The following is a 25,350-nucleotide window of genomic DNA, read 5'->3' on the forward strand; positions in this document are numbered from 1 at the left end:
TTTTACCAAACATGATCAATATATATGTAATTAAAAGCATACGAAAAGATCATATCACAGCACGTTTTCAAACCAATAACCTTACTAGAATTGAAGTTAAGAAAACGAAGCATGCTAACAATGTCAGAGATCCCAACTACTACTTGAAATTATCAATGATCTTTAGGATGTTTGGTAAATAACGATTAATTGATTGGATTAATGATTTAGCTAGTTGATAACATTAACTGATTGTAGAAAAATGTTTGGTAAATTAACTGTTAACTTATAAATGATTACATACAAAATAACTTTTCTAAAAAACTGATGGAAAAAATTACTTTAAACAGTTTTTTGAATTAACTGATAAGTTAACTATTTTACCAAACAGGCCGGACTCTTGTGATGAGATGAAACTGGATTAAACTCACCCACGTAGAATCAAACACACCCGCACAGATGAGTGACAGAAACCATTAAAATATTTCCATAAGTCATAAAACAGTCCCTTTCGAGTTTGAAATTAAAGCATGCTACTTACCTTTTTGCATGCTTTTTCAATGGAGAAGATTCATATACATTCTAGTGCTTGTTGAACATGTCTTTTCCCTAGCTTATAGTGCTTATATAAATCTCCTCTCACACCACCCAGGCCAGATGTAAGCTTGTGGATCAGAGCAAAAAGAATTGAAAATTAATGGAGGAGCAGAAAGATGGAGGTTTTGCAGGTGTTATTAGTAGTGAAAATGGGAAGAAGAAGAAGAAGTTGGTGTTTGCTGTGAATGGAGAGAGGTTTGAGCTCCCAAATGCTCATCCTTCCACCACTTTGCTCAGCTTCTTGCGCTCTCACACCCTTTACAAGAGCCCCAAACTTGGCTGTGGTGAAGGTATATATAGTATATATATACTATATATTTATCATTTTCTCCGGTGTTGATAGTACTAGGTATAACTAAATACGATTTTTTCTTTTATATATACATATACTTTATATATGATAGGGTTATAGGATAACCCACTTGTCCTCCGGAGCTTACTAGTATATTTACTTTAAAATGAGAGAGAGAGTATGCATACTCTCCGGTCTCATTATTAGTAGATTTTTCCGGCCTCATTATCATTAAACCTTTATGGTCTCCAAGCGTCCATCCACCTGTCAAACTTCTAAAGACACTTGACAAGCATATATAGCTTCAGCCTTGGACCTCTTTAGGACACGTGAAGGACATGTCGAACACCGGACATGTGTCCCTCTCCCATCCCTATATAAAAGACATTTATTTCACATTGAGGGGGACTTTTTGAGTTCCCAACCTACATCACTCCACTCCTACTAACGACCTAGTATGGTCGGATTCCGGCTTATAGCTTAGAGGCTTTCTTTCCAAACCCCATCAACCAAATTGCTTGACATACATATATGCATATATAGCCTGATGTGCTTTTCCGGCCATCAATATCAATCAACTTCATCTGCATAATCATCTAATTTTGTCAAGCATCTTGTGCTCATGACACCTATGTGGCTCTCCTTGAGAGAAGGTCATAGGATCGAACCCTGAAGGTGGGGTATTGACTCTTTGAACTGCTATACTTAAAAAAGAAAGTATAGAACAAATACTATATTATAATTAGAGTCAATAGTACTAAAAAAAAAACAAAATATAGTTTTCTGGCCATATTATTTCACCTATAATAGAGTTTTCAGTCACATTTACCCGACCCGATTGAATTTACTCTATGTATGTATGTATGTATGTATGCATGCATGTATATATAGTTTTATCTTGTATTGTATTTTTAGTTCCTCAATTATTCTTTGGTAGTTGTTTTAATTCATAACTTTTTAATGTTGCAATATACAATCCCAACTCTTTACAAAAAGCTATACTTTTAGCCCATGCAACAACAAAACTATTAAACTCTATTAGTAAATGGATATTTTAAAATTTTATTATCTTTATTCATTGTAACTTTTTAGAGAATTGACAACCTTCTTCCTTAAATTTTTTTTCCTCTTCAATTGTGGTACATCATCCATATTTTTCCTACACGAACCTATTAAAATCACGTTTCTTCTAAAATAAATTACAAATGAAATATCAAATATGGAGACTAAAGATATTATAATTAAAGAAGAAATATTAAAAAGTTTTAAAATATCTATGTATGTACTGAGTAAAATTTAATAGTTTTATGGTCCGGGAGTTAAAACTGTAACTTTAGAGTGTGTATATTGCAATAGTATAAAATTTAAGAATTAAAACAACTAGCCAGGAACAATTGAGTCTGTATCTAATTACACTGGATAGTATCAACACCATACAAAATCCTATAATATTTATATTCTGAAAACTATTGCAGTCCAAAATAACACTCATTCTTGAATCATTAATAAACAAATTAAAGTTATAACCATTGCAGGTGGGTGTGGAGCATGTGTAGTCCTTCTATCAAAGTATGATCCTGTGAGTGAACAGGTTGAAGATTATACAGTGAGTGCTTGTCTCACACTTCTCTGCAGTGTAAATGGCTGTTCAGTCACAACCAGTGAAGGGTTAGGAAACAGCAGAGATGGTTTCCACCCAATTCATCAAAGGTTTGCAGGTTTCCATGCTTCTCAGTGTGGCTTCTGCACTCCTGGGATGTGTGTTTCTTTGTTTTCTGCTCTTATCAATGCTGACAAGAATCTTCATAGCCCAGAACCCCCTCAGGGATTCTCCAAGCTCACTGTCTCTGAAGCCGAAAGGGCCGTGGCGGGGAACCTCTGTCGTTGCACTGGATATCGGCCTATAGCTGATGCCTGCAAAAGTTTTGCAGGTGATGTTGATATCGAGGATCTGGGGCTTAATTCTTTCTGGAAAAATGAGGATAGCAGGGAGGTGAAAGTTGGTAAATTGCCATTTTATGATCCAAGGAACAGGATTTGTACCTATCCCGAGTTCTTGAAAAGTGGACAGAAACAGAAACAAAAACAAAAACAGAAATCTGGCATAGTTTTGGACTCTGAAAGATATCAATGGTACTGTCCTGTTAGCCTGGAGGAGCTTGGCTGTGATTTGGGTGAAAATGGCGAGCGGGTTAAGCTTGTTGTGGGGAATACAGGGATGGGGTATTATAAGGATTTTGAAGAATATGATAGATACATTGATCTTAGGTATATCTCTGAACTTTCAGTGATTAAAAGGGACTCCACAGGGATTGAAGTTGGAGCCACAGTTACTATCTCTAAACTTATTTTGAACTTAAGGGAGGAAAGTGAAGTTGATTTGGGCTCATCTGGGAATCTTATCTTGGGGAAAATTGCAGACCATATGGAGAAAATTGGGGCAGGGTTCATTAGGAACACAGCTAGTGTTGGGGGGAACTTGGTTATGGCACAGAAGAGTCGGTTTCCTTCGGATATAGCTACTTTGCTTCTTGCTTTGGGCTCGAGTGTCGTGATAATGGCAGGTCACAATCGGGAGAAAATCGGGTTGGAGGAGTTCTTCGAAAGGCCAGGATTAGACTCGAGAGCTGTGGTGCTGAGTGTTTGGATCCCATTTCAGGCAACAATGGAAACCGGTGGCTCGAGGTTGCTGTTCGAGGCTTATCGAGCTGCACCGAGGCCTCTTGGCAATGCGTTACCATATGTGAATGCTGCGTTCTTGGCTGATGTTTGTGGCACCAGAAACGGGTATCTGATCAATCGTGTCAGGTTGGCTTTCGGGGCTTTTGGAACCAAACATGCAATTCGGGCAACAAAGGTTGAGGATTATCTAACTGGGAAAACATTAAGTGTCAATGTTTTGTATGAAGCACTTAAGCTAGTAAAGGCAACTGTGGTGCCTGAACCTGGCACATCTCATCCCGAGTATCGGTCTAGTGTGATTGCCAGTTTCCTTTTCAAGTTCCTTCAAGGCTTCATCGCTTTTGATCCCACTGGCAATTTACCCAAATCAAGCGAAAAACGGGGATTGCTATCTTCTGGAAAGCAGTGTGTGGATTCGAGTAAAGAGTACTATCCGGTGGGCAAACCGATAGCAAAATCTGGAGCTGCCATCCAAGCTTCTGGTTTGTTTCTGCAGATGAATTTGGTTCAGAAACATCATATGTGACAGTAAATTAAACATTTTGTGTCTGTTTTGTAGGTGAAGCTGTTTATGTAGATGACATTCCCTCACCATCCAACTGTCTATACGGGGCGTTTATTTATAGTACACAGCCTTTAGCCTGGGTGAAGGGGATTAAATTTAAATCCGATTCAGTACCCGATGGAGTGGCTGCTGTCATCACTTTCAAAGATATCCCATCTGGAGGGGAGAACATAGGGTCTATAACCATGTGTGGGTCTGAACCTCTATTTGCTGATCATCTTACCAGATGTGCAGGCGACCGTATTGCTCTCGTGGTATGTAATCCATATTTTAGTTCTGTTATAAACTAAGATTGAGCTAGGGTCACTCAATTGGGCTATAATGCACACTAAAATATTGAATCCAACCAATTAGCTGGTCTAACTCATGGCCTTATAAACCATATGTTCTCTCTTATTTTATCAATTCTTTCTGCATGGTTCATGTTCAGGTTGCAGACAGCCAGAGACAGGCAGATGCAGCAGCAAGAATGGCCATAGTGGAATATGATACAGAAAATTTGGATCCACCCATCTTAACTGTTGAGGATGCTGTCAAGAAATCGAGTTTTTTTGAAGTCCCTCCTATGTTAATCCCAGAAAAAGTTGGAGATTTCTCCAAAGGAATGGCTGAAGCAGACCACAAGATTCTCTCTACAAAGGTAGAATCATGATTCTTTGTAGCTTTTAAGGTTACCATACATAGTATTGACACATTACAGATTCATTTTTTTTTTCTGATTGCTGTCTCCAGATTAGCCTTGGGTCACAGTATTTCTTCTATATGGAGACACAAACTTCTCTAGCGATTCCCGATGAAGACAACTGCATGCTCGTATATAGCTCGAGCCAGTGCCCCGAGTCTGCACATAGCGTAATTGCCAGATGTTTGGGCGTCCCGGAGCATAATATTCGCGTGGTTACAAGACGGGTTGGAGGAGGTTTCGGTGGCAAGGCAGTGAGAGCAATGCCTGTCAGTAGGAACATCCTTAACTGCTGCATTCTGTGTGTGTTTGAGGTTGCTCTTTAGTCTTTGATTTGTGTGTTTTTTTATGTCTGGTGTCATAGATTTCTACAGCGTGTGCGTTGGCTGCTTACAAGCTGAACCGCCCCGTGAGGATTTACCTGGACAGAAAGACTGATATGATCATGGCGGGTGGAAGGCATCCGATGGAAGTAACTTACAGTGTTGGATTCAAGTCGAGTGGGAAGATCACGGCTTTGCACCTCGAGATACTGATAAATGCAGGTGCAGAAGTAGACTTAAGCCCGGTTTTACCAATGAATATAATCGGGGGAGTTAGTAAGTATGATTGGGGCGCCTTGTCGTTTGAGGTAAAGGTCTGCAAGACGAACGAGTTTGCCAAGTCGTTTATGCGGGCTCCTGGTGAGCTACAAGGATCCTTCATTGCTGAAGCTGTGATGGAACATGTGGCGTCTGTTGTGTCGGTGGATGTGGATTGTGTCAGAGGCGAAAACCTCCACACGTTCGAGAGCCTTAAAGCGTTCTACAGAGACAACGCGGGGGAGCTAGTGGATTACACTTTGCCTGCTGTTATGGAGAGCCTGGGTAGATCTTCCGGGTTCTTGGAAAGAACTGAGATGGTTTGGAAGTTTAATCAGCAAAACCGGTGGAAGAAAAGGGGGATTTCGAGAGTCCCCGTTGTGGCTGAGGTTTTGGTTAGCCCAACTCCAGCAAAAGTTAGCATTTTATCAGATGGCTCCATAGTTGTAGAGCTTGGAGGGGTTGAATTGGGGCAAGGGCTCTGGACAAAGGTGAAACAGATGGCTGCATTTGCTCTCAGTTTAGCCCTCGGGTGTGATCAGCTCGAAGAGCTCGTGGGGAGAGTTCGGGTCGTGCAATCTGACACGTTAAGCATAGTGCAAGGCGGGTACACTTCTGGAAGCACAACTTCTGAATCGAGCTGTGAGGCTGTCAGGCTTTGCTGCAATGTTCTCGTCGAGAGATTGTCCCCCGTGAAGACGAAATTGCAGGATCAAACAGGTTCTGTGGATTGGAACACACTCGTTCTGCAGGCATATAATGCACAAGTGAACTTAGCCGCGAATTCCTACTACGTTCCCGACACCAGTTCCATAAGATATCTGAACTACGGGGCGGCTGTTAGCGAGGTAACTAGCTGTCTTGCTCGTTGAAGCGCCAAGGAAACGAAAACCGAGCTAACAGGCTGTTTGGTTGCTCATTTCTGCAGGTGGAAGTGGATGTTCTGACAGGGGAATCGAGGATTTTGCGGGCCGATATTACATATGATTGTGGACAGAGCTTGAACCCTGCTGTTGATATGGGGCAGGTAGTTACAGACACTTGAATCTTTGCATTTTAATGTTAGTTCAGATTCATATGATTATGTCTGGTTGTTTGAATGTTTGTTGCAGATTGAAGGGGCTTTTGTTCAGGGAGTTGGGTTCTTTATGCTTGAAGAGTACCTTACAAATGCAGATGGATTGGTGGTTTCTGACAGCACTTGGACATATAAGATCCCGACAATTGATACGATCCCACAACGGCTCAATATTGATGTACTCAACACTGGACATCACAAAAACCGCATTCTCTCGTCTAAAGGTATGTTCCTTGTTGAACATATAATCATTAATGTGCAATGAGCACATGCTTCAATTTGGTATCAAAGCCATGCTAAAGGTCATGGATTCGAATCTCTTAAAAAACGACTACGGTCCACGTGTTGCTTCAGCCATTAAGTAATCGGCATGGGTCAATCTTAGTCCAAAAATATATATTCCTTGACAGATTTGTTGATCTTGATTGTGCAGCTTCCGGTGAGCCACCACTTCTTCTGGCAGCTTCAGTCCACTGTGCAACAAGGGCAGCCATCAAAGAAGCCAGAAAACAGCGACTCGGCCGCCATTTTTCCAACTTCTTTCTAGAAGTTCCGGCCACAATGCCTGTTGTGAAGAAGCATTGTGGGCTGGATTATGCTGAAGAATTCCTGGAATTTTTGCTTAGCCATCAACATAACTAAGCTACCTCTAGCTAGCTTCATCATGCACAAATTAAAGATGCTGTAAAATATAATGAAGATTTATATATGTTGTTAGTATATATGCGTGATTAATATAATGATTGTCCGTCATTCAATCTATACATTAATTTACTTCTCTATGGTATTGAGTTAGCAGAACTGATCATTTATTAATGAAAACCAACTTGCTTTAAATAAAGTACAATAGAGAGAAGATAGAAGGGAGTTGTGACTAAGCTAAACTATAGGAGATCAACTAGAACAAATAAATATGAAAAGAATATGTCAACCGCTGCACATGCACTCTTAACACGCCATCTTGAAGATTCATCGGAAACTCCAATCTTGGACCAGAAAAGGAGAAATAAAGAACGTCCCAACGGCTTCGTAAGGAAATTAGCTAGTTAGGCCGCAGACGGAATGTGGCGCACTTAGCTTCCAGTAATCCATTAGAAATCAAATCACGAACAAAGAAATAGTCGATCAAGGGCCAGATGCTTCATACGTGAATGGAAGACCTCATTCTTACACACATAGGTAGTGCTACAGTTGTTACAAAGCACAACCGGAGGTTTTACCAACTGTAACCAGAGCTCGTGCAACAACTAGAACAAATGGGTATGAAAAAGAATATGTCAACCACATACATTCTTAATATATGGTTAAGACTATATATGGATATGAGGGGACTTCAAATTTTCTATGCTAATTTGATTTGAGAAATTATATAGTGAAAATTTGTTGTTTTGGCATAATTTGTGTATATATAGTTCTTGGAATTTTTGTAATATTGAAAATAATTTTATTATTTAATATTTAAATCAATTTTTTTATTAAGTTTTAACATATAATAAGCAATTGTAATTAATATAAATTTACAATATGATCGTTAATTCATTATATAATTTTGTAATTAAGCATTTGCTATGCTAATCTGATTTGACCTAACCCTGTTGTGGCTAAATATAAATTTACTAAGTATATGATCGTTAATTCGTTTTATATGTATATTTATTATTTATTTATTTATTTATTTATTTAGATCTTCTTAAAAAAAAAAATCTTTCACTATTACGTGTAAGCATGTCAAAACCTAACAATATATCAACTGATACAATAATAGTATGAAACGTGTTGAATTATCTTGAGCAAATGATGTTTTACACCGACAATAATAATTGAATACAACTCTTTTTAGAGCCACACAAAAAATAAACATATAAATAGAAAGAAGAAAATTAAAAAGTAAAAACTAAGTGGAAAGAGATAAGGATGACAATTAATTACCTTCATGGTCCCTTTAATTTGTAATTAATTTATGAAAATCGAGAATTTGAATCTCTAATATTGACAAAATATTTAGGAGGATGTAAATTTTACATGACTAAATATTAGTGTATATAAAGAGTATGTTTATTTTAGACATAATTTTTATATCATTGTTGTTAATACTCGAACGTTGATTTTTTTTTTTAAATATTATCTACTGAATTAATAAGTTAAGTCATAGGAATTGAGGTAAAACTTTTTATGTTATGGTGAGTGGTAGATTGAATACCAAAGACAAAGTGATAGATGTAAGGACCATCTATCCAAAGACAAAGTCAAATTCTATTTCCAATCAATAGAATCCAAAGTCGAACCCTAAATACAAATCTTCCACATTTCCCATCAATTCCAACTTCCAAGGGGGCCAATTGATAAGACACAAAATCATTAATTTTTTTTTTTTTAGGGGACACAAAATCATTAATTAATTAATATAATAAATATATAATGTAGATTGGTATCCCCATTGATGTTTCTTGTATTAAGTATAATTCAAAATTCATTCACTTTTGAATTGTATCGAATGCAGATAATATCATTATCGATTAACAACTTAGAATTTTTAATAAACTTGATATTTTATCTTAATTTGATTAGGGTAGATAATAAAAAATAAAAAAGTGTATCTCATTTATTTAATTAATCAAAGTATACCATTGTACGTTAATATTAAAAAATATGAAATAAGAAGTGAAATTTGGTGTAATAATATTACATGTACGATCTCCCTCCCCTGTTGTTGTACACTTTTGCACACAAAAAGTCTTTACCACCACTAATTAGTCAAAAGTTTTCGATGGGATTTGAAGTTTGAACTTTTAAATAGAAATAAGATACGGAGTACAAGTATTGTGGATATAGCTTTCAATTATTTATTACTAGACAATGTCATGATCATACACTTCTAGACTTCAGACTATATCTTTCACTGAAGGAGGTAAATTTTGAGTTGTCCAAATAATTTTAGGTTTCCTGCTGTTAGTACATTATTTCTGTGCGCACAAGAGGTTTTCACCACTACAACCCAGGGCCGGCCCTGGGGCATGGGCAGGCTGGGCCCCTGCCCAGGGCCCATCCCTAGAGGGGGCCCATAGATTAAGATATAATAATACATTGTATATTATATATACTTAGTATATACTAGAAAAAATTATTTAATTATTTTTGACTTAATGACTTCTTATGGAAGTTAAATAGACGGAAGATTCAGGAAGAACCGGAGAAAAGAGGCATTGGCGCATCGCAAGTCGCAACCATTCAATACTTCTTCGCCACAGCAATCGTTCAATTCCTCTCAAGGAGTTATTAAAAGTCCAGAAGCTAAATAAGAATGGGCAATCGAGTGAATCGAAAATCTACTTTCATAATCCACAAATAACAAATCTTTTCTGCGGTCAGCCGATCCTGACTCTGTTCGTCGCGCCTTCACCACTCTGGTCTACAATTGTAATTTGCAAAGGTATTTTAATTTTTATGATTTGAGATTTTTTTTTTTGAAAGATATGATTTGGGAACTAGACGATATTATTAACTGTATTGTTGAAAAGTCTATGATTTGGCCATTTGAGAATTAGGATTTGCATAATTGTAGAATGCACTACATTTGGAATTTGTAGAATTCTGATTTCTGAAAGCTCTATAATTTATTTAAGAATGATCATTTTTAATTGGGATTCGCAGAATTGAAAACTACAAGTCATGGCTTAGTTTGTTGCTTAAATAATTATCCATTTATCCAGAATTCTTAATTCCTAATTGTTAATTGAAATATTGAATAAGCTCTATTGTTAATTGAATAAGTTGTATTGTTGTATCTATTCCTTCTCAAAGTAAAATGGCATCTGTCAAATGGCAAAGTAATTTTTTGGTTTAATTTACTAATTACTTTGATGTAGTGATTCATATTGTCTCTTTTTAATCTTTGTGAATTGCTCATGTTGAATGTTGATGTCCAAATATTAATGGGGATTTATTCGGAATTAATTGGCCTATATGTTATAATTTCATTTATTTATGCAGAATATTAATCTTTATTTTTGCAAGGATTGAATGACATGAATATTTAATTTGTATTTAAAAAAATTGTTAAAAATTTTCTAATCTTATTTCATGTTATTTGACATCATGATTTTATTAGTATTATTTAATTTTAATTTTAATCTTTTATATAGGGGCCCTTTTTTAAATTTCGCCCCGGGCCTATAAAATGTTTGAACCGGCCCTGTACAACCCTACCACTTGAAACAAAACTAAACACTGATTAATTGACAACGTAACTAAGCTACCTCGGTAAGACATTTGTTGTGAAGAATATATAGGGTATTAAATACCTATAACTTTCTGATCGTGCCGCCCACTACACATTGTTGTTATGGACGCTATTTATGTGTCAGGTTGTGAGGTTGGTGAGATACTCTGTCTTATTTTTTTATTGGCTGTTTTTTCTCTAATATAATGCATTAAATTTTCACCTTTTTCAAATACATATAACTTTTGTTAATTAACTTGTAAATACAAATAAATATAAAATGTAATAATTTATTTAAAAACATTAACAAGTGACCTAATAAGTACTTTAAAAATAGGATAATACTATATAAACTAAATTTGTTGTCACCCTTTTTGTACCATCTGACTTTGACATTATTTAATTAACTTATAACATTGATTTTTTTCCATAAAAATAATAGAGTAGAAGACAAGCATTATGAATCTAGATTTCAATTATTTATCACCAGACAGTGTCATGATCATACATTTCTAAGAGGAAAAAAAATAATCTTAGGAAACACTTCATAGTTTTCCCCTAAACATTCCCAAGTTCACCAAAAGATTTTGACAAAGAATTAACAATATTAAATTCTTTTTTTAATAAAAAAAAATGAGTGAGAATTAGGGATGGTAATGGAGTGAGCGCTTATTTAATTATTAAGTTTCAAATTTTAATTTGATTATTTATATTATTACTCTTATCTATCTGAATTTGATTAAACTTAATTGCCCATATTCGTATATTTAAGAGAGAAAAAAATAAGATTATCACTTGAAAAAAGTTTAAATATACAATTGAGTTTAGGTTTTTGGTCTTAAAAAAAATATTATTTAAAATTAATATTATACTTCTGCCTCATATTTGTAAGACACGATATCATATACACTTGAAAATTCAATCTTGCAAATGATACTACATGTATCCGTTTTTCAAACTTTGTTTTCTTGAATTAATGACAATATTAGGTATTTGGAGCTATCGTTGAATTAAGACAACTACACAACTTTCATAAATCATTCATTTAGGACTTATTCTTCTCAACTTGAATATTTATCACATTCCTATGAAAGATACCTTAGATTGTCAATTTTATCTCTATACATCTAATAAAATTATATCATATTAAATAGTATAAAAATAAAAGTATTACAATTTAATCTGATATAAAAATATTTATGAAAAAGTATTATATTTATGGTATAATAATTTTTTTTCCTAATTATCCTTTAAACTTCATAAGTTTGTCTAGTGTCACTAATTAATCCATCAAAAAGGTATCTCAATATAGCCTAAATACCTAATAATATAATGCTCTTGGATAGCCAATAACAATGTATAAATGTATTAGATCATTGTCAAATGTATTCGGAGTCTCCCTCGGGTTTCCCCCGTCCTTTTTGATCAAAAAAAAAAAAACTAATAGAAAATTATTATTTTTATTGAACCAATTATATAATTAGATAAAATTAACTAAGAAATTTGTGAGGTGGGGGTAGGTTTAATTTGTGAAAAGAAAATGCTTATTCCCTATCTCTTTATTCCTCTTTGGACATATGCATTTAGCCCTCAATGTGTGGCTTTAGTGTTTTGTCTCTTTTAATTGATCTCTTTAATTGCACTTGGGATTTTTGGTTGAAAACAATTAATTAAGATTGTAAGAAATAGATTTATTTCTTCCACTCTTCAATTAGATGTCACCAATTTCTCTTTGCTTCTTTCTTTCTATATGCTTCTTTAATTTGGGTGACTGTAAAAAAAATGTCTCTGTGGCACATTTCTAAGTGCTCAGAAACATAAATTTGCCAGATGTTGCAAGCTCCAAGTTCATGGTCCAAATCCTTGGACCACATGATGATAAGTCCATTAAATGTTTACTGGCAAATTATTCTGTGGACTCGGGTCCACTTTGTAAGTAGACCCGTTGACCTGAATTTAAATGTTTACAATTTATCTATTAAATATTCACAATTTAAATTTTAAAAAATTTATAATTTGTATACTACAAACACACCATATTTTTTTTGAAAGACAAACACACAATGTTATGCCTTCTAATATTGTAATCACTAACATATTAAGATTTAATACGTGAATTGTGAATATTTAGATTCGAGTCGACGAGTTATGCCTTTTTATACCAAAATGTTAATTTTTTCCAATAAAATAATAAAAATATAATTTTGCGTGGTTAACTCAGTTAATTAGATGATCACTCTAAAGTTTTGTTTTTAAATTTCGATAGAACGACTCTAAAGTCTTGTTTTTAAATTTCGATAGAACGACTCACACTAGCAATTTATCTCTTAAGTAGAGATTTTAGAGATTTAAGATCAATATGGCGAATACATATTGTATAAAATATAATAAAAGAAAATATATGAGAATCTTGAAGAGTGGCAACTGGCAAGCTGACTGTCACGGTCACTCTTACGCCGAAAAGTAAGAGGGAATTGAAGGGTATTATTACACTGTTACATATCAAAAGTTATCAAAGTTTTGTTTTTGCTATAAACACTTGATCCGGTTCACCACCCAGACCCAGAAGTGAGCTTTGTGGAGGAAAAAGAGCAAATGGATAAGCTGAAAGATGCAGAAACTACTGTTAGTAAAGTAAGTGGGAATTTGGTGTTTGCAGTGAATGGTGAGAGGTTTGAGCTCCCAAATGCTGACCCTTCCACCACTTTGCTCCACTTCTTGCGCTCCCACACCCGTTTCAAGAGTCCCAAACTTGGCTGTGGTGAAGGTACATATATATATATATATATATATATATATATATATATATATATATATATATATATATATATATATATATATATATATATATATATATATATATATATATATATATATATATATATATATATATATATATAAATAATTTATGTATATATGTAACTCATAATCTATTAGTTCCTGCATTTATGAATCAAGAATGATATGATTCATGGTTTTCTTGATATGGGTATGCGTTTTATTTGTTAATGGATGATGGGTCTGTGGCTTTTCCTGTTTTGGTTGCCTTTTTTTGGTTTGTCTTTCCTAATTTATCTGTTGTATTAAAGAAAGGAAGAAACTTTTTTTTTGTTGTTTATTTACTTAGCTTGGAATATCATCTTCTGATACTGGTTGGTTTTGAATATCTATTTCTGGGTTTAATTTGTTTTGTTCTTGAACTGTTTGCTGCCATGGAATTTTGCCATTCTCATTAATTGGGTTTTGTTGGAATAGTTTGCAGTGATTACTAATGTCTGGTTGGGAATATAATCCAATTCATAGTTAAGGTTTATGGTAAAAACAAGATTGCCCTTTATGTGGTTCAATCTGAGCTAAACTAGATCTTTTCCCTACTCTAGGGGAGTGTAAAAAAGAGAAATTTTAAAATAGATAGTTATTTTCTTCGATTTTGACAGCAAAAGGCTTCAGAGGGCTCTTGAATTTGAGGTTTTCTTGATTTAATTCTATGCTTTAGTCAATGAATGTTATTTGAGAGTGAAAATTTGATTATTGCAGGTGGTTGTGGTGCGTGTGTTGTCCTTCTGTCAAAGTATGATCCTCCGAGTGAACGAGTCGAAAGTTATACGGTTAGTTCTTGTCTTACACTTCTTTGCAGTATAAATGGCTGTTCGGTTATAACAAGCGAGGGCTTTGGAAACAACAAGGATGGTTTCCACCCGATTCATCAAAGGTTTGCGGGTTTCCATGCTTCTCAATGTGGCTACTGCACTCCCGGGATGTGTGTTTCTTTGTTCTCGGCTCTTGTCAATGCTGACAACCTTAATCGCCCAGAACCCCCACCGGGATTCTCCAAGCTGACTGCCTCGGAAGCTGAAAGGGCAATAGCGGGGAATCTCTGTCGTTGTACTGGATATCGACCTATAGCTGATGCCTGCAAAAGTTTTGCAGCTGATATTGATATCGAGGATTTGGGGTTTAATTCCTTTTGGAGAAAGGGGGATAACCGGGAGGTGAAAGTAAGAAAATTGCCTTTTTATGATCCAAGTAGCGATATTTGTACCTATCCCGAGTTTTTAAAAACGGAACGCAAGTCTAGAGTTCATCTGGATTCCGAAAGATACCCTTGGAACACTCCCGTTAGTTTGGAGGAGCTTCGAGGCTTGTTGGGCTCTTATATGGCGGAAAATGGTACAAGTGTTAAGATCGTTGTAGGTAATACGGGGATGGGTTATTATAAAGAACTCGAAGGATATGACAAATACATTGACCTTAGGTATATCCCCGAACTATCGTTAACTAAAAGAGACCACGCGGGAATTGAAGTTGGAGCTGCAGTTACTATCTCGAAACTTATCTCGAACCTGAAGGAGGGAAATAAAATCGATTCGGGCTCGTCTGGTGAGCTTGTCTTCGAAAAAATTGCGGACCATTTGGAGAAAATTGCCTCGGGGTTCGTTAGGAACTCGGCTAGCGTCGGGGGAAACTTGGTCATGGCACAGAAGAATCGGTTTCCTTCGGATATAGCTACTTTGCTTCTTGCCGTGGGCTCGAGTGTTACTATAATGACGGGTCAGAGATGCGAGAAACTCACATTGGAGGAGTTCCTCGAAAGGCCAGCGTTAGACTCGAGAAGTGTGCTACTGAGCGTGTGGGTCCCGTTTTGGACAGCGAAATCCAAGTTGCTGTTTGAAACTTATCGAGCTGCACCCAGACCCCTCGGGAATGCATTGCCATATGTGAATGCTGCCTTCTTGGCCGATGTTTCTCCCACCAAAAATGGATATCTGGTCAATTATGTCAAGTTGGCTTTCGGGGCTTTTGGAACCAAACACGCAATACGGGCAACAAAGGTCGAGGATTATCTAACCGGGAATATATTAAGTGGCAATGTTTTGTATGAAGCACTTAAACTAGTAAAGGCAACTGTGGTGCCTGAAAATGGCACATCTCATCCCGAGTACCGGTCAAGCTTAGCTGCCAGTTTCGTTTTCAAATTCTTTCATGGCTATATTGGCGTTGATCCTACAATTTCTCGTGGTTTACTTGGTAATATCACTACTTTTATAGAGGAGAACTCCAAAGTAAGTAACGATAATTACTTTTGCCCGAGTGAAAAGCGGGGATTGCTATCCTCTGCAAAGCAGGTTGTGGAGTTCAATAAAGAGTACTATCCCGTGGGTGAACCAATAATAAAAGCTGGATCTGCCATACAAGCTTCTGGTTTGTACTTTGTAACGCCCTTATTGTTCAGTTTGTTGAGCATATAATATATAAACATAAATGTGCAGTCCAATTATCATGTTAGGTTTTTAGTTGAGATGGAGCACATGCTTCAAATTGGTATCAGAGCCAACCCCAGTCCAACTATGGTCCACGTGTTGCTTGGAGCCCGTCAAAAAGTAACAGACTCACACACGTGAGGGGGCGTAGTTTTCTTAATGCTGATAAACGTGACATTTATTGCGTCTTTTGGATCTTGAGAGTTTAAAGACCGACATAATTTAAGAAATAAGATTGTAACATATCTATATAGTATGCTGTATTTTTTTTTCTTCTTCTACAGATGTATTCGGTTCAGCAACATTAAGACAATAACGTTTGTTCTTTGGTTCTCTTTTCTTTCCTTTTCTTCTTTTCAGGTGAAGCTGTTTATGTAGACGACCTTCCATCTCCACCAAACTGCTTATATGGGGCGTTTATTTATAGTACACAACCTTTAGCACGGGTAAAGGGAATTAAATTTGAGTCTAATTCACTGCCAAATGGAGTCGTTGATCTTATCACTTTCAAAGATATTCCAACTGGAGGGAAAAATGTTGGGTCTAAAACCATGTTTGGCACCGAACCTCTATTTGCTGATGATCTTACCAGATGTGCGGGTGACCGAATTGCTTTTGTGGTGAGCCAAATTTTCTTTTTTTAAAATTTATCAGCAAAGCTTGGATTTATGCAATATTTACTTCTCAAACACTCCGTGAACTATATATATATATATAGAAGTGTATTCAAATGATGACAGATGTAGTCGTGTGCCATTAGTCTGTATGTCATGTGCATTGCCGGATGTAGTCGTGTGCCATAATTTGTATGTCGTAGGCATAGATTTGTTAATTAATAGAGCCTGGGTTCGAAACCTAATGTTTACATGTATGCTAGTGTGTCATTGTGTGCATGATACTAATTTGTCGTGTGCCCATTATATGTCTGCAGTCCTATATATAGTTGTCCTCATGTGAACGCAACCCTATATATATATATATATATATATATATATATATATATATATATATATATATATATATATAGGCCACTGTTCAAGTGAGTCCGCCCCTTCCTATGAGTTCGTGTGGACAGATCTGATCCATTATCAACTGAACTTACGTGTGTCCAGGTTGCAGACAGCCAGAGACACGCAAATGCAGCAGCAAGCATTGCTATAGTTGAATATGATACAGAAAATTTAGATCCTCCCATCTTAACCGTTGAGGATGCGGTTAAGAAATCGAGTTTTTTTGAAGTCCCGCCATTTCTATCCCCAAAAAATGTTGGTGATTTCTCGAAAGGAATGGCTGAAGCAGACCACAAGATTCTCTCAGCAAAGGTAGTATTGATAAAGTTCCCTCACTACACTGATTCGTTCTCAAAGTAAACGATTTATCTGAAATGGAACGAATTCTTATAATATATTTGCGTTCTTGATTGTCATTTCCAGATTAGTCTTGGGTCACAGTACTACTTCTATATGGAGACACAGACTTCTCTATCGGTTCCCGATGAAGACAACTGCATGCTTGTATATAGTTCGAGTCAGTGCCCCGAGTCTGCTCAGAGCGTGATTGCCAGTTGTCTCGGTGTTCCCGAGCATAATATTCGGGTGATTACAAGAAGGGTTGGAGGAGGGTTCGGTGGCAAGGCAATCCGAGCAATGCCTGTAAGCAATTCCTTTCGAATTTGGAATTTGAAAACGGAAATATATAGTTGCGTTTAAGACTGATTGATTTGTGCATTTAGGTCTCGACAGCGTGTGCTCTTGCTGCTCACAAATTGCAGCGCCCTGTGAGGATATACCTCGACCGAAAGACCGACATGATAATGGCGGGTGGGAGGCATCCTATAAACGTAACTTATAGTGTAGGGTTCATGTCGAGTGGAAAGATAACAGCTTTACACCTCGATATACTTATAAATGCCGGGATAGTTGTAGATATAAGCCCGATTATACCAAGTAACTTGATTGGGGCGCTTAAAAAATACGATTTTGGCGCCTTATCTTTCGATGTGAAGGTGTGCAAGACGAACCATTTTAGCAAGTCAGCAATGCGGGGACCGGGTGAGGTACAAGGATCGTTTATTGCCGAAGCGGTAATGGAACACGTGGCGTCTGTTCTCTCGATGGAAGTGGATTTTGTCCGAAGCAAAAACCAACACACTTTCGAGAGTCTTGGTGTATTCTATGGAGATAGTGCGGGTGAATTGGTAGATTATACTTTGCCCGCTATTATGGACAAGCTCGTTGTATCTTCAAACTTCTTGGAAAGAACTAAGATGATCGAGGAGTTCAACCGGAAAAACGTGTGGAAGAAACGGGGTATTTCTAGGGTTCCGGTTGTGGTTCACCTTATACATAGACCAACTCCCGCAAAAGTAAGCATTTTGTGGGATGGGTCCGTCGTGGTAGAGGTCGGGGGGATTGAAATGGGACAAGGGCTCTACACGAAGGTGAAACAGATGGCTGCCTATGGTCTCGGTTTGGTTCAATGTGATCGAACTCGAGACCTCGTGGACAAAGTGCGGGTCATACAATCGGACACCTTGGGCTTAGTTCAAGGCGGGTATACCGCTGGAAGTACTACTTCAGAATCGAGCTGTGAAGCCGTAAGGCTTTGCTGCAATGTCCTGGTCGAAAGACTGACCCCACTGAAGACGAAGTTGCAGGAACAAACGGGTTCGGTCGATTGGAATACACTGATTCTCCAGGTTGCTTTTCTCACTAGCATTTCATATTACGTTTAACCTTTGGGAAACTATTGAGACTTGTCGATGTTTTCTGCCCGTTACAGGCACATGATACAGCTGTAAACTTAGCCGTAAATTCCTACTACGTTCCGGGGCTCAGTTCCATGAGTTATTTGAATTACGGGGCTGCTGTTAGCGAGGTAACCTTACTAGTCTTTACCTGTATTGAGGTGTAGAGTAATGTTAATTATCATTCTCGTTATCAATTTAAACTTTTAGTTAAGACAGAACATATGATATTAGAGCTAAACAAAAGAGAAACTTTTAGTTAAAACAGAACACAAGATATTAGAGTTAAACGAAAGATATAAACTTTTAGTTAAGACAGAACACGTGATATAAGAGCTAAACGAAAGATATAAAGAGACTATGTTAATGCTAACTAAACAATCTGTTGGCGTTGCAGGTGGAAATAGATATTCTGACTGGAGAATCGAGAATTTTGCAAACGGATATTATATATGATTGTGGACAGAGCTTGAACCCCGCTGTTGATATGGGACAGGTCACGCTCCACATATTGGATCTGTGCATTTCGATGTTAATTTGTATGGATTTGTTGTTATGCCTAGCTTCTAATTTGTACGGTAGTAAAACGTTGTGTGTTGCAGATTGAAGGGGCTTTTGTTCAGGGAATCGGGTTTTTTATGCTCGAAGAGTATCTTACGAATGAGGATGGACTGGTGGTTTCTGATGGCACTTGGACATATAAGATCCCGACAATTGACACTATCCCGGAACAGTTCAATGTCGATGTACTCAACAGTGGGCATCACCAAAATCGCATTCTCTCCTCTAAAGGTGTGTTCCCATCTAATATTGGTAAATGGCTGTTAACTGTTAACTGTTAGTTGATTGGGTTAGTGGGTTTGACTAGTTGATAGCATTAACTGATTGTAGAAAAATGTTTGGTAAATTAGTTATTAGTTGTTAACTGATTACATACAAAATGACTTTCTCAAAAAGTTAATCGTATACGCTCTCTCTTGTGATAAAGTATCTGCATTTACACTCACCATATATGCCCACACCTGTTCAACGAGCATTTGGTTGACAGATTCCCTGATCTTTTGCAGCTTCTGGGGAGCCACCGCTTCTTCTGGCAGCTTCAGTCCATTGTGCAACGAGGGCAGCCATCAAGGAAGCTCGAAAACAGCTCAAAGGTTGGGGCAAGCTAGACGGGCTCGATTCAGACTTTCATCTGGAGGTCCCTGCCGTGTTGCCTGTTGTGAAGACACATTGTGGCTTGGATTATGCTGAGAAATTCCTGGAATTTTTGCTAGGCCATTAATCTATACCTCAAAACTTTACCTATCATAGATCATATAGATATAGATAGATGCCTGGAAGATTTAATAAAGTGTAAGCTGTAATATACTGATTACAACAACAATAATATCAATAATTTCATTAATTTGTAATATAGTTACAATAGTGGCTTTGATTGTTTGTAAATGGACAGATAGGAATAAATTTGTGCAGATAAATTTATGAAATTTTCAATATGTCCATACTCCTTAATTGGATTAGTTACTTTTTTTTATAGATTCATTACTTTTGTCCTCATTTATTAGATATAACTTTGATGTAAAAAGTGAGGATTGATCTGATTCATCAATTTCATCAATTTTGGTAGATTAACAGTTGAAGATTGCTGAAAAATAAGAAGAAAAAATACATGTTCTATTTTATAAATATTGTAAACTTAAGTTCTCACATTTTATAAGATTATGTTCTCATTTGAACACTCTTATATATATATATATATATATATATATATATATATATATATATAGACACACAAACAAACAATATGGGTACCCCAAAAATATGGGTGCAAATTGCACTCTTAGTCTTAGACTCCCAAAATTTACAAAGGCATGAAACTGAAGAAGAGTCTTCTGAGGTCTGCCACCCACAAAGGGTAGAGCTTAAAGAGTTGCAGTGGAAAACATTACTTAGAACAGAAATCTGAAAATAACCTTTGTGAACAAACAACCTTTCCAGCATGGTTGTAAACATGCCTTGTTCAAATACCAAACTCAAGTTGCCACAAAGAGGTACTTAGTACCAGATGAAGAAGTAATGCATTATCCACAATTAGTTACATCAACTGTCAAGGGCCGTGAAAACACCAATTACAAAAACAGGGCATTTGCATGTATCAGCACTTCCTAAACTATTCAGGTGAATGGGCAGTCGATTGCACTCAACTTCTTGTTCACGACACCCGCGGTATGTAGAAGCTAAATTCCCTGAACCAAAAAAGGCGTGAAACAATACAATATGTAAGTTTAAAAGCATTAACAGGAGTGACAGGACCCCCAGTCCCTACAAAAAAAACTAATCCCAAAAGCTTGTTAACACAACCACCTGGGGATCACCACAAAAAAAAAAAAAAAAAAAAAAAAAAGTGAGCAGAAAACACCCTCTACAGAATAATATATATTTCCTGGATTACAATACAATTATCTTTCACTGTTTCAGCATGTGAAATCTCCATGTGAGACTCCATTCAGATTTTAGGATTTTATAGTTGCATTACAAACTTTTTAAAGCCTTTAACACTTATAGTGATGCTTATACTGTAACTGAATGTGATGTTTCAACTTAGCTGACCTAAAAGACATCTCACACACTTTTAAATATTTTTGTGAGCACAAACAATTTAAATATTTGGTTTCAAGTTAACATCGTGAAGAATTACATCTCAACAAGAAGAAGAGAATAGTATTCACATCTATGCAATACCAATATAGTGCAGCTTTTGCCAATGACCTTGTGGTTGAGTGGCATGGGTCTATGACTTTAAGGTAGAAGGTTACAATTTTAATCTCTTTCCCCCTCATACATAAAAATAAGAATAAATAATAAATAATAATAGTGCAGCTTTTATCAACTTCCGTCAAGAAATGTGTGGTACCTAAGACCATAGGCTTACATGAGAAAGGGAGAAGGAGTACCTTACAACTACTGAATCTTCTTTTCTTTGTTTAGATTCCCAGGGATCTTTTTCAAAATTGCATCATCAATTTTCTTATACTGTGATAGGATGATGTTATGTGCCAAAATCAGCTTATCATCAATTTGGTCTTGGTATTTCTCATATAATGGAGGTATTGCTAGACTGAAAAGAACCCCTGAAACAGAACAATTTTCTTATAAATGCAGGGGAAAGCCTTCAACAGAATGTCGGAAAACAAAGCAACTGAGTAGCTCACCCAAGTAGACCAGAGTCAGAAAGTTGAAGAAGCTTCCAACATACGATATCACCCACAAACCAAAAGCAACCTGCCAAACCAGTACTAAATTAAACAAGCAGATTCTTGAATGGGGAACTTGGCAAACAAAACTATGAGATCTAAAAGCACCTGAACAAAGAGCCTAATGTTCCCTCCAATAGCAATGTCATGTGCAATCGTGAGTACATGGTTAACCCAAACACGCATCACTTCGCCAGCATTTGCAATGAATTCCTCCGAAACCTCCATATCAGGAAGGGGAGGTAGAGGTCTAAAATTAAAATTAGGAAGTATGCATCAATCACATGATTAAGAACTCCAAATAACTAAGACCCCATAATGAATGCAGACTCTACTTCCTGACTATCAGTAGATTAAATTCAATCATCAAACAGCACATATTGAAATCCACACTAATTCTAATACAGTACACATCAGAGAAAATAAGATTGACTGTCACCTGTTGAGAAGTGATGCAGATTTAGCCCAGAAAAAGAGAATTAAAACTAGAAGCAATAGCACATTGGCGATGAACGACAGTAGATTATAGCCGGCTCGTTCAAATAGGAACCAAAGGAAAGTGGAACCTACAAGCACGGTGACGCTCCCATACCATCTTTTCCACAGCAACACATCCGCAACTGCCACAGAAACGGATCGCACAATATCCACTTAGTATACTCTACCAAACACACAGATTCACAGAATATTCATTTCGTTCAACACGACAGTAAATACACGAATTTGCTATTTTCTCTGAAACATATACATATCTAATTGATTAAAAAGAATCAGTGATGTGATGAACTTGGCATTTCAAACCGAATTCAAGCTATAGTACTGCGCTTATCGTATATAACTATATATATGCGAAGTTAGAAACGGAAGTAGTGGAGATGAGGACCTGCGCCACCGCCGAGAGCGTGATGGACGAATGACTGACGAGATTCTACCATGGCGATTAGGGTTTCTGATCGGATGAATCGAAGATGCAGAGAGAGAGAGAGAGAGAGAGAGAGAGAATCGGTTGGAGAATCTTCAAGGAACGAGAATGGTTGAAGTGGCAGTTGGTAAATAAGTTTCAAAGGTGGCTGAGAATTCAGAGCAGACTTTTTGTTTTATTATTTTTTTTTTTTTTTTACAACAATTTAACAATTTGGAACGGTTGGTATAATTGAACAAATGGATTAATTGTATATTTTTTGACTTCAATATTTAGAGTTAATTAACGAAATGGTTCATTCACTATAACGAAATTATTGATTTGATTCTTGATTATTTTTTTGATCAATTAAGTCACTTAATTTTAAAAATCTTAATAAATTTAATCCTCCGTTTGTTTTTCTGTTAGACATTCGTTAATTCGGGACCAAATTAGTAATTTTGTTATAGTCAGTGGATCAAAATTACCAATTCAGTCCCGAGTTAACGGATGTTTAACCACAAAATAAACGGAGAACCAGATTGGTTAAGATTTTTAAAGTTGAGGGACTTAATTGGTCAAAATAATCATGTATCAAATTGATAATTTTGTTATAGTCAATTGACCATTTTGATAATTAACTCTATTATTTATAATAGTCCGCATGTACAGCTTAACTAGTCACAGGGGTGAAGTTTGGAAAGAATGACAAGGGATTGAGTCTCACCCGTGGCAGTGAGGGAGGCTCGGGCTCCTTTCCTCTATGGGTTTGGTTGCATTAATTGTTTAGACATATTTATAGAAAAAGCTAATACATGTGCCGATTGGATGACTATTTTATATTTGGTTTATGAGTTTACAACCACCTTCTAAAGGGTTTGAACTCGATGTTTTTGTTGATATTATCGGTGTCGTTCAGCCAAAATTTATGTAACTCTTAATTTTATTTTAGGATCAGATTGGAAAGTAGGAAAATTACTTTTGAAAAATAAGTCATTTTTCAAAAATTTTTCTTTATAGTGTTTGATTGTATTCTGAAAAACTATCTTGGCCTGTTTAGTTAGTTTTTTTTCTTTTTTTTTAATGATAAATGAGTAGAATTGTATAATTAAATATTTTAATTATTTTATTATAATATAAAAATATAAAAATATCTATAATAATATTAAATATAGTTTATTTATTAATATATATATATATATATATATATATATATATATATACACACACACACACACACACTAGTAATTCACCCGCGCGATGCACGGGAAAAAAATATGTTATTATAAATATAAATAAAAAATATAAAAACTAAAATATTTTAAATTATTTAATATAATAATATTTTTGAGCTTCCATTGGTCAAGTATTTATTATTTTTATAGAATACAAAATTACAATTAAAATTAAAATTAAAATTATAATTTTGTATGGTTAATATAATCTCTAATTATGTGCATATTCAAATAAACTTATAGAGAGAATTTATATAATTACATTGATTTATTCTTAATTGTATTTCATCTATATTATAATTTTCACAATACGAATAATAACTAAGATAATTACATTTGGAAAGCAAATTTAAATTTCTGTATGTGTAAATTTAAACTCTAATTGAACACATTATATATAATATATAGATATTTTATTTTTCAAAAGTATATTTTTTATATGATTATAAAATATATAGCTATTTTATTTTTTAAATGTTGTATTTTTTTTTTTCACAATACGAATAATAACTAAGATAATTACATTTGGAAAGCAAATTTCAAATTTTGTATGTGTAAATTTAAACTCTAATTGAACACATTTTTTATATGATTATATAATATATAGCTATTTTATTTTTCAAAAGTATATTTTTTATATGATCATATAATATATAGCTATTTTATTTTTTAAATGTTGTGTTTTTTTTTTTTTTTATATTTTTATAATAAAGAATGTTGTGGCATTTATTGTAACATTAATTATTTCCCAAACCATATAGCTTTATTATATAAAAGAAGATATATAAAGGTCATTGATTTTGGCGGAGGATGGCATAAATCAATCTTCCAAAAGGAAGAACCCCCAATCTTAAAGGCCCTTCACACCCCGGCCTGACAGAGCACATCTGAACACGAACCATAGAGGCTAGACCTATCTTTGCTCACTGCGCACAAGGTACCGACCCGACAGAGCACATCTGAACATGAACCAACATGAACCGCCTATCTTTGCTCACTGCGCACAAGGTACCCTCCTCACTTTGAGAAGTTGTTTTCAGACTGCCGGTGGTGAGACTTGATCCCTGGTCATTCTTCCAAAGTTTCACCTCTATGACCAATTGAGCTATCCATGCGAGCAGATGACATAAATCATGTTTTGATTGTTGGACTTCCATCAAATTTTGACGGAAATTATTTTTTGTCAAAATTTCTGTATTTTTTGTTGACTGAATTTTTCTATTGTTCCAACCACTGAAAACTCAAAAAATATTTTTTAGAAGTTATTTTTCGGTTTCC

The 25,350-nt window shown here is 35.7% G+C and overlaps 3 protein-coding genes and 1 long non-coding RNA gene across 5 annotated transcripts; 3 read left to right on the forward strand and 1 right to left on the reverse strand.

Moving 5' to 3' along the window:
• Positions 1–631: 631 nt before the first annotated feature.
• On the forward strand, positions 632–7,103 carry LOC109191627 (abscisic-aldehyde oxidase-like). The gene is made up of 9 exons (XM_019342237.1): positions 632–866; positions 2,404–4,032; positions 4,110–4,369; positions 4,546–4,755; positions 4,848–5,066; positions 5,162–6,226; positions 6,307–6,405; positions 6,491–6,680; positions 6,890–7,103. The coding sequence occupies exons 1-9, from the start codon at positions 677–679 to the stop codon at positions 7,096–7,098; spliced, it is 4,071 nt and encodes a 1,356-aa protein (XP_019197782.1). The 5' UTR covers positions 632–676; the 3' UTR covers positions 7,099–7,103.
• Positions 7,104–10,241: 3,138 nt separating this feature from the next.
• On the forward strand, positions 10,242–25,341 carry LOC109191632. Its single transcript, XR_002055964.1, has 3 exons — positions 10,242–10,333; positions 12,283–12,288; positions 25,332–25,341. It is a non-coding gene; the product is annotated as an uncharacterized LOC109191632 (long non-coding RNA).
• LOC109191626 (abscisic-aldehyde oxidase-like) lies at positions 13,175–20,178 on the forward strand. Its single transcript, XM_019342236.1, has 10 exons — positions 13,175–13,442; positions 14,213–15,877; positions 16,297–16,556; positions 17,049–17,258; positions 17,370–17,588; positions 17,669–18,634; positions 18,718–18,813; positions 19,080–19,178; positions 19,285–19,474; positions 19,750–20,178. The coding sequence occupies exons 1-10, from the start codon at positions 13,271–13,273 to the stop codon at positions 19,962–19,964; spliced, it is 4,092 nt and encodes a 1,363-aa protein (XP_019197781.1). The 5' UTR covers positions 13,175–13,270; the 3' UTR covers positions 19,965–20,178.
• LOC109191631 (reticulon-like protein B11) lies at positions 20,561–23,010 on the reverse strand. Of its 2 annotated transcripts, none has more exons than XM_019342243.1 (6): positions 22,820–23,010; positions 22,376–22,556; positions 22,045–22,186; positions 21,895–21,964; positions 21,624–21,813; positions 20,561–20,939 (listed from the first exon to the last, which is right to left on the reverse strand). In XM_019342243.1, the coding sequence occupies exons 1-5, from the start codon at positions 22,869–22,871 to the stop codon at positions 21,644–21,646; spliced, it is 615 nt and encodes a 204-aa protein (XP_019197788.1). In that variant the 5' UTR covers positions 22,872–23,010; the 3' UTR covers positions 20,561–20,939; positions 21,624–21,643. The 2 variants fall into 2 exon arrangements, with proteins under 2 accessions (XP_019197788.1, XP_019197787.1); XM_019342242.1 differs by having other exon boundaries at positions 20,561–20,928; positions 21,637–21,813; positions 22,820–23,008.
• Positions 25,342–25,350: the final 9 nt, after the last annotated feature.

This window comes from Ipomoea nil, unplaced genomic scaffold, assembly GCF_001879475.1.
Source record: "Ipomoea nil cultivar Tokyo-kokei standard unplaced genomic scaffold, Asagao_1.1 scaffold1708, whole genome shotgun sequence".
NCBI classification, from domain to species: domain Eukaryota; kingdom Viridiplantae; phylum Streptophyta; class Magnoliopsida; order Solanales; family Convolvulaceae; genus Ipomoea; species Ipomoea nil.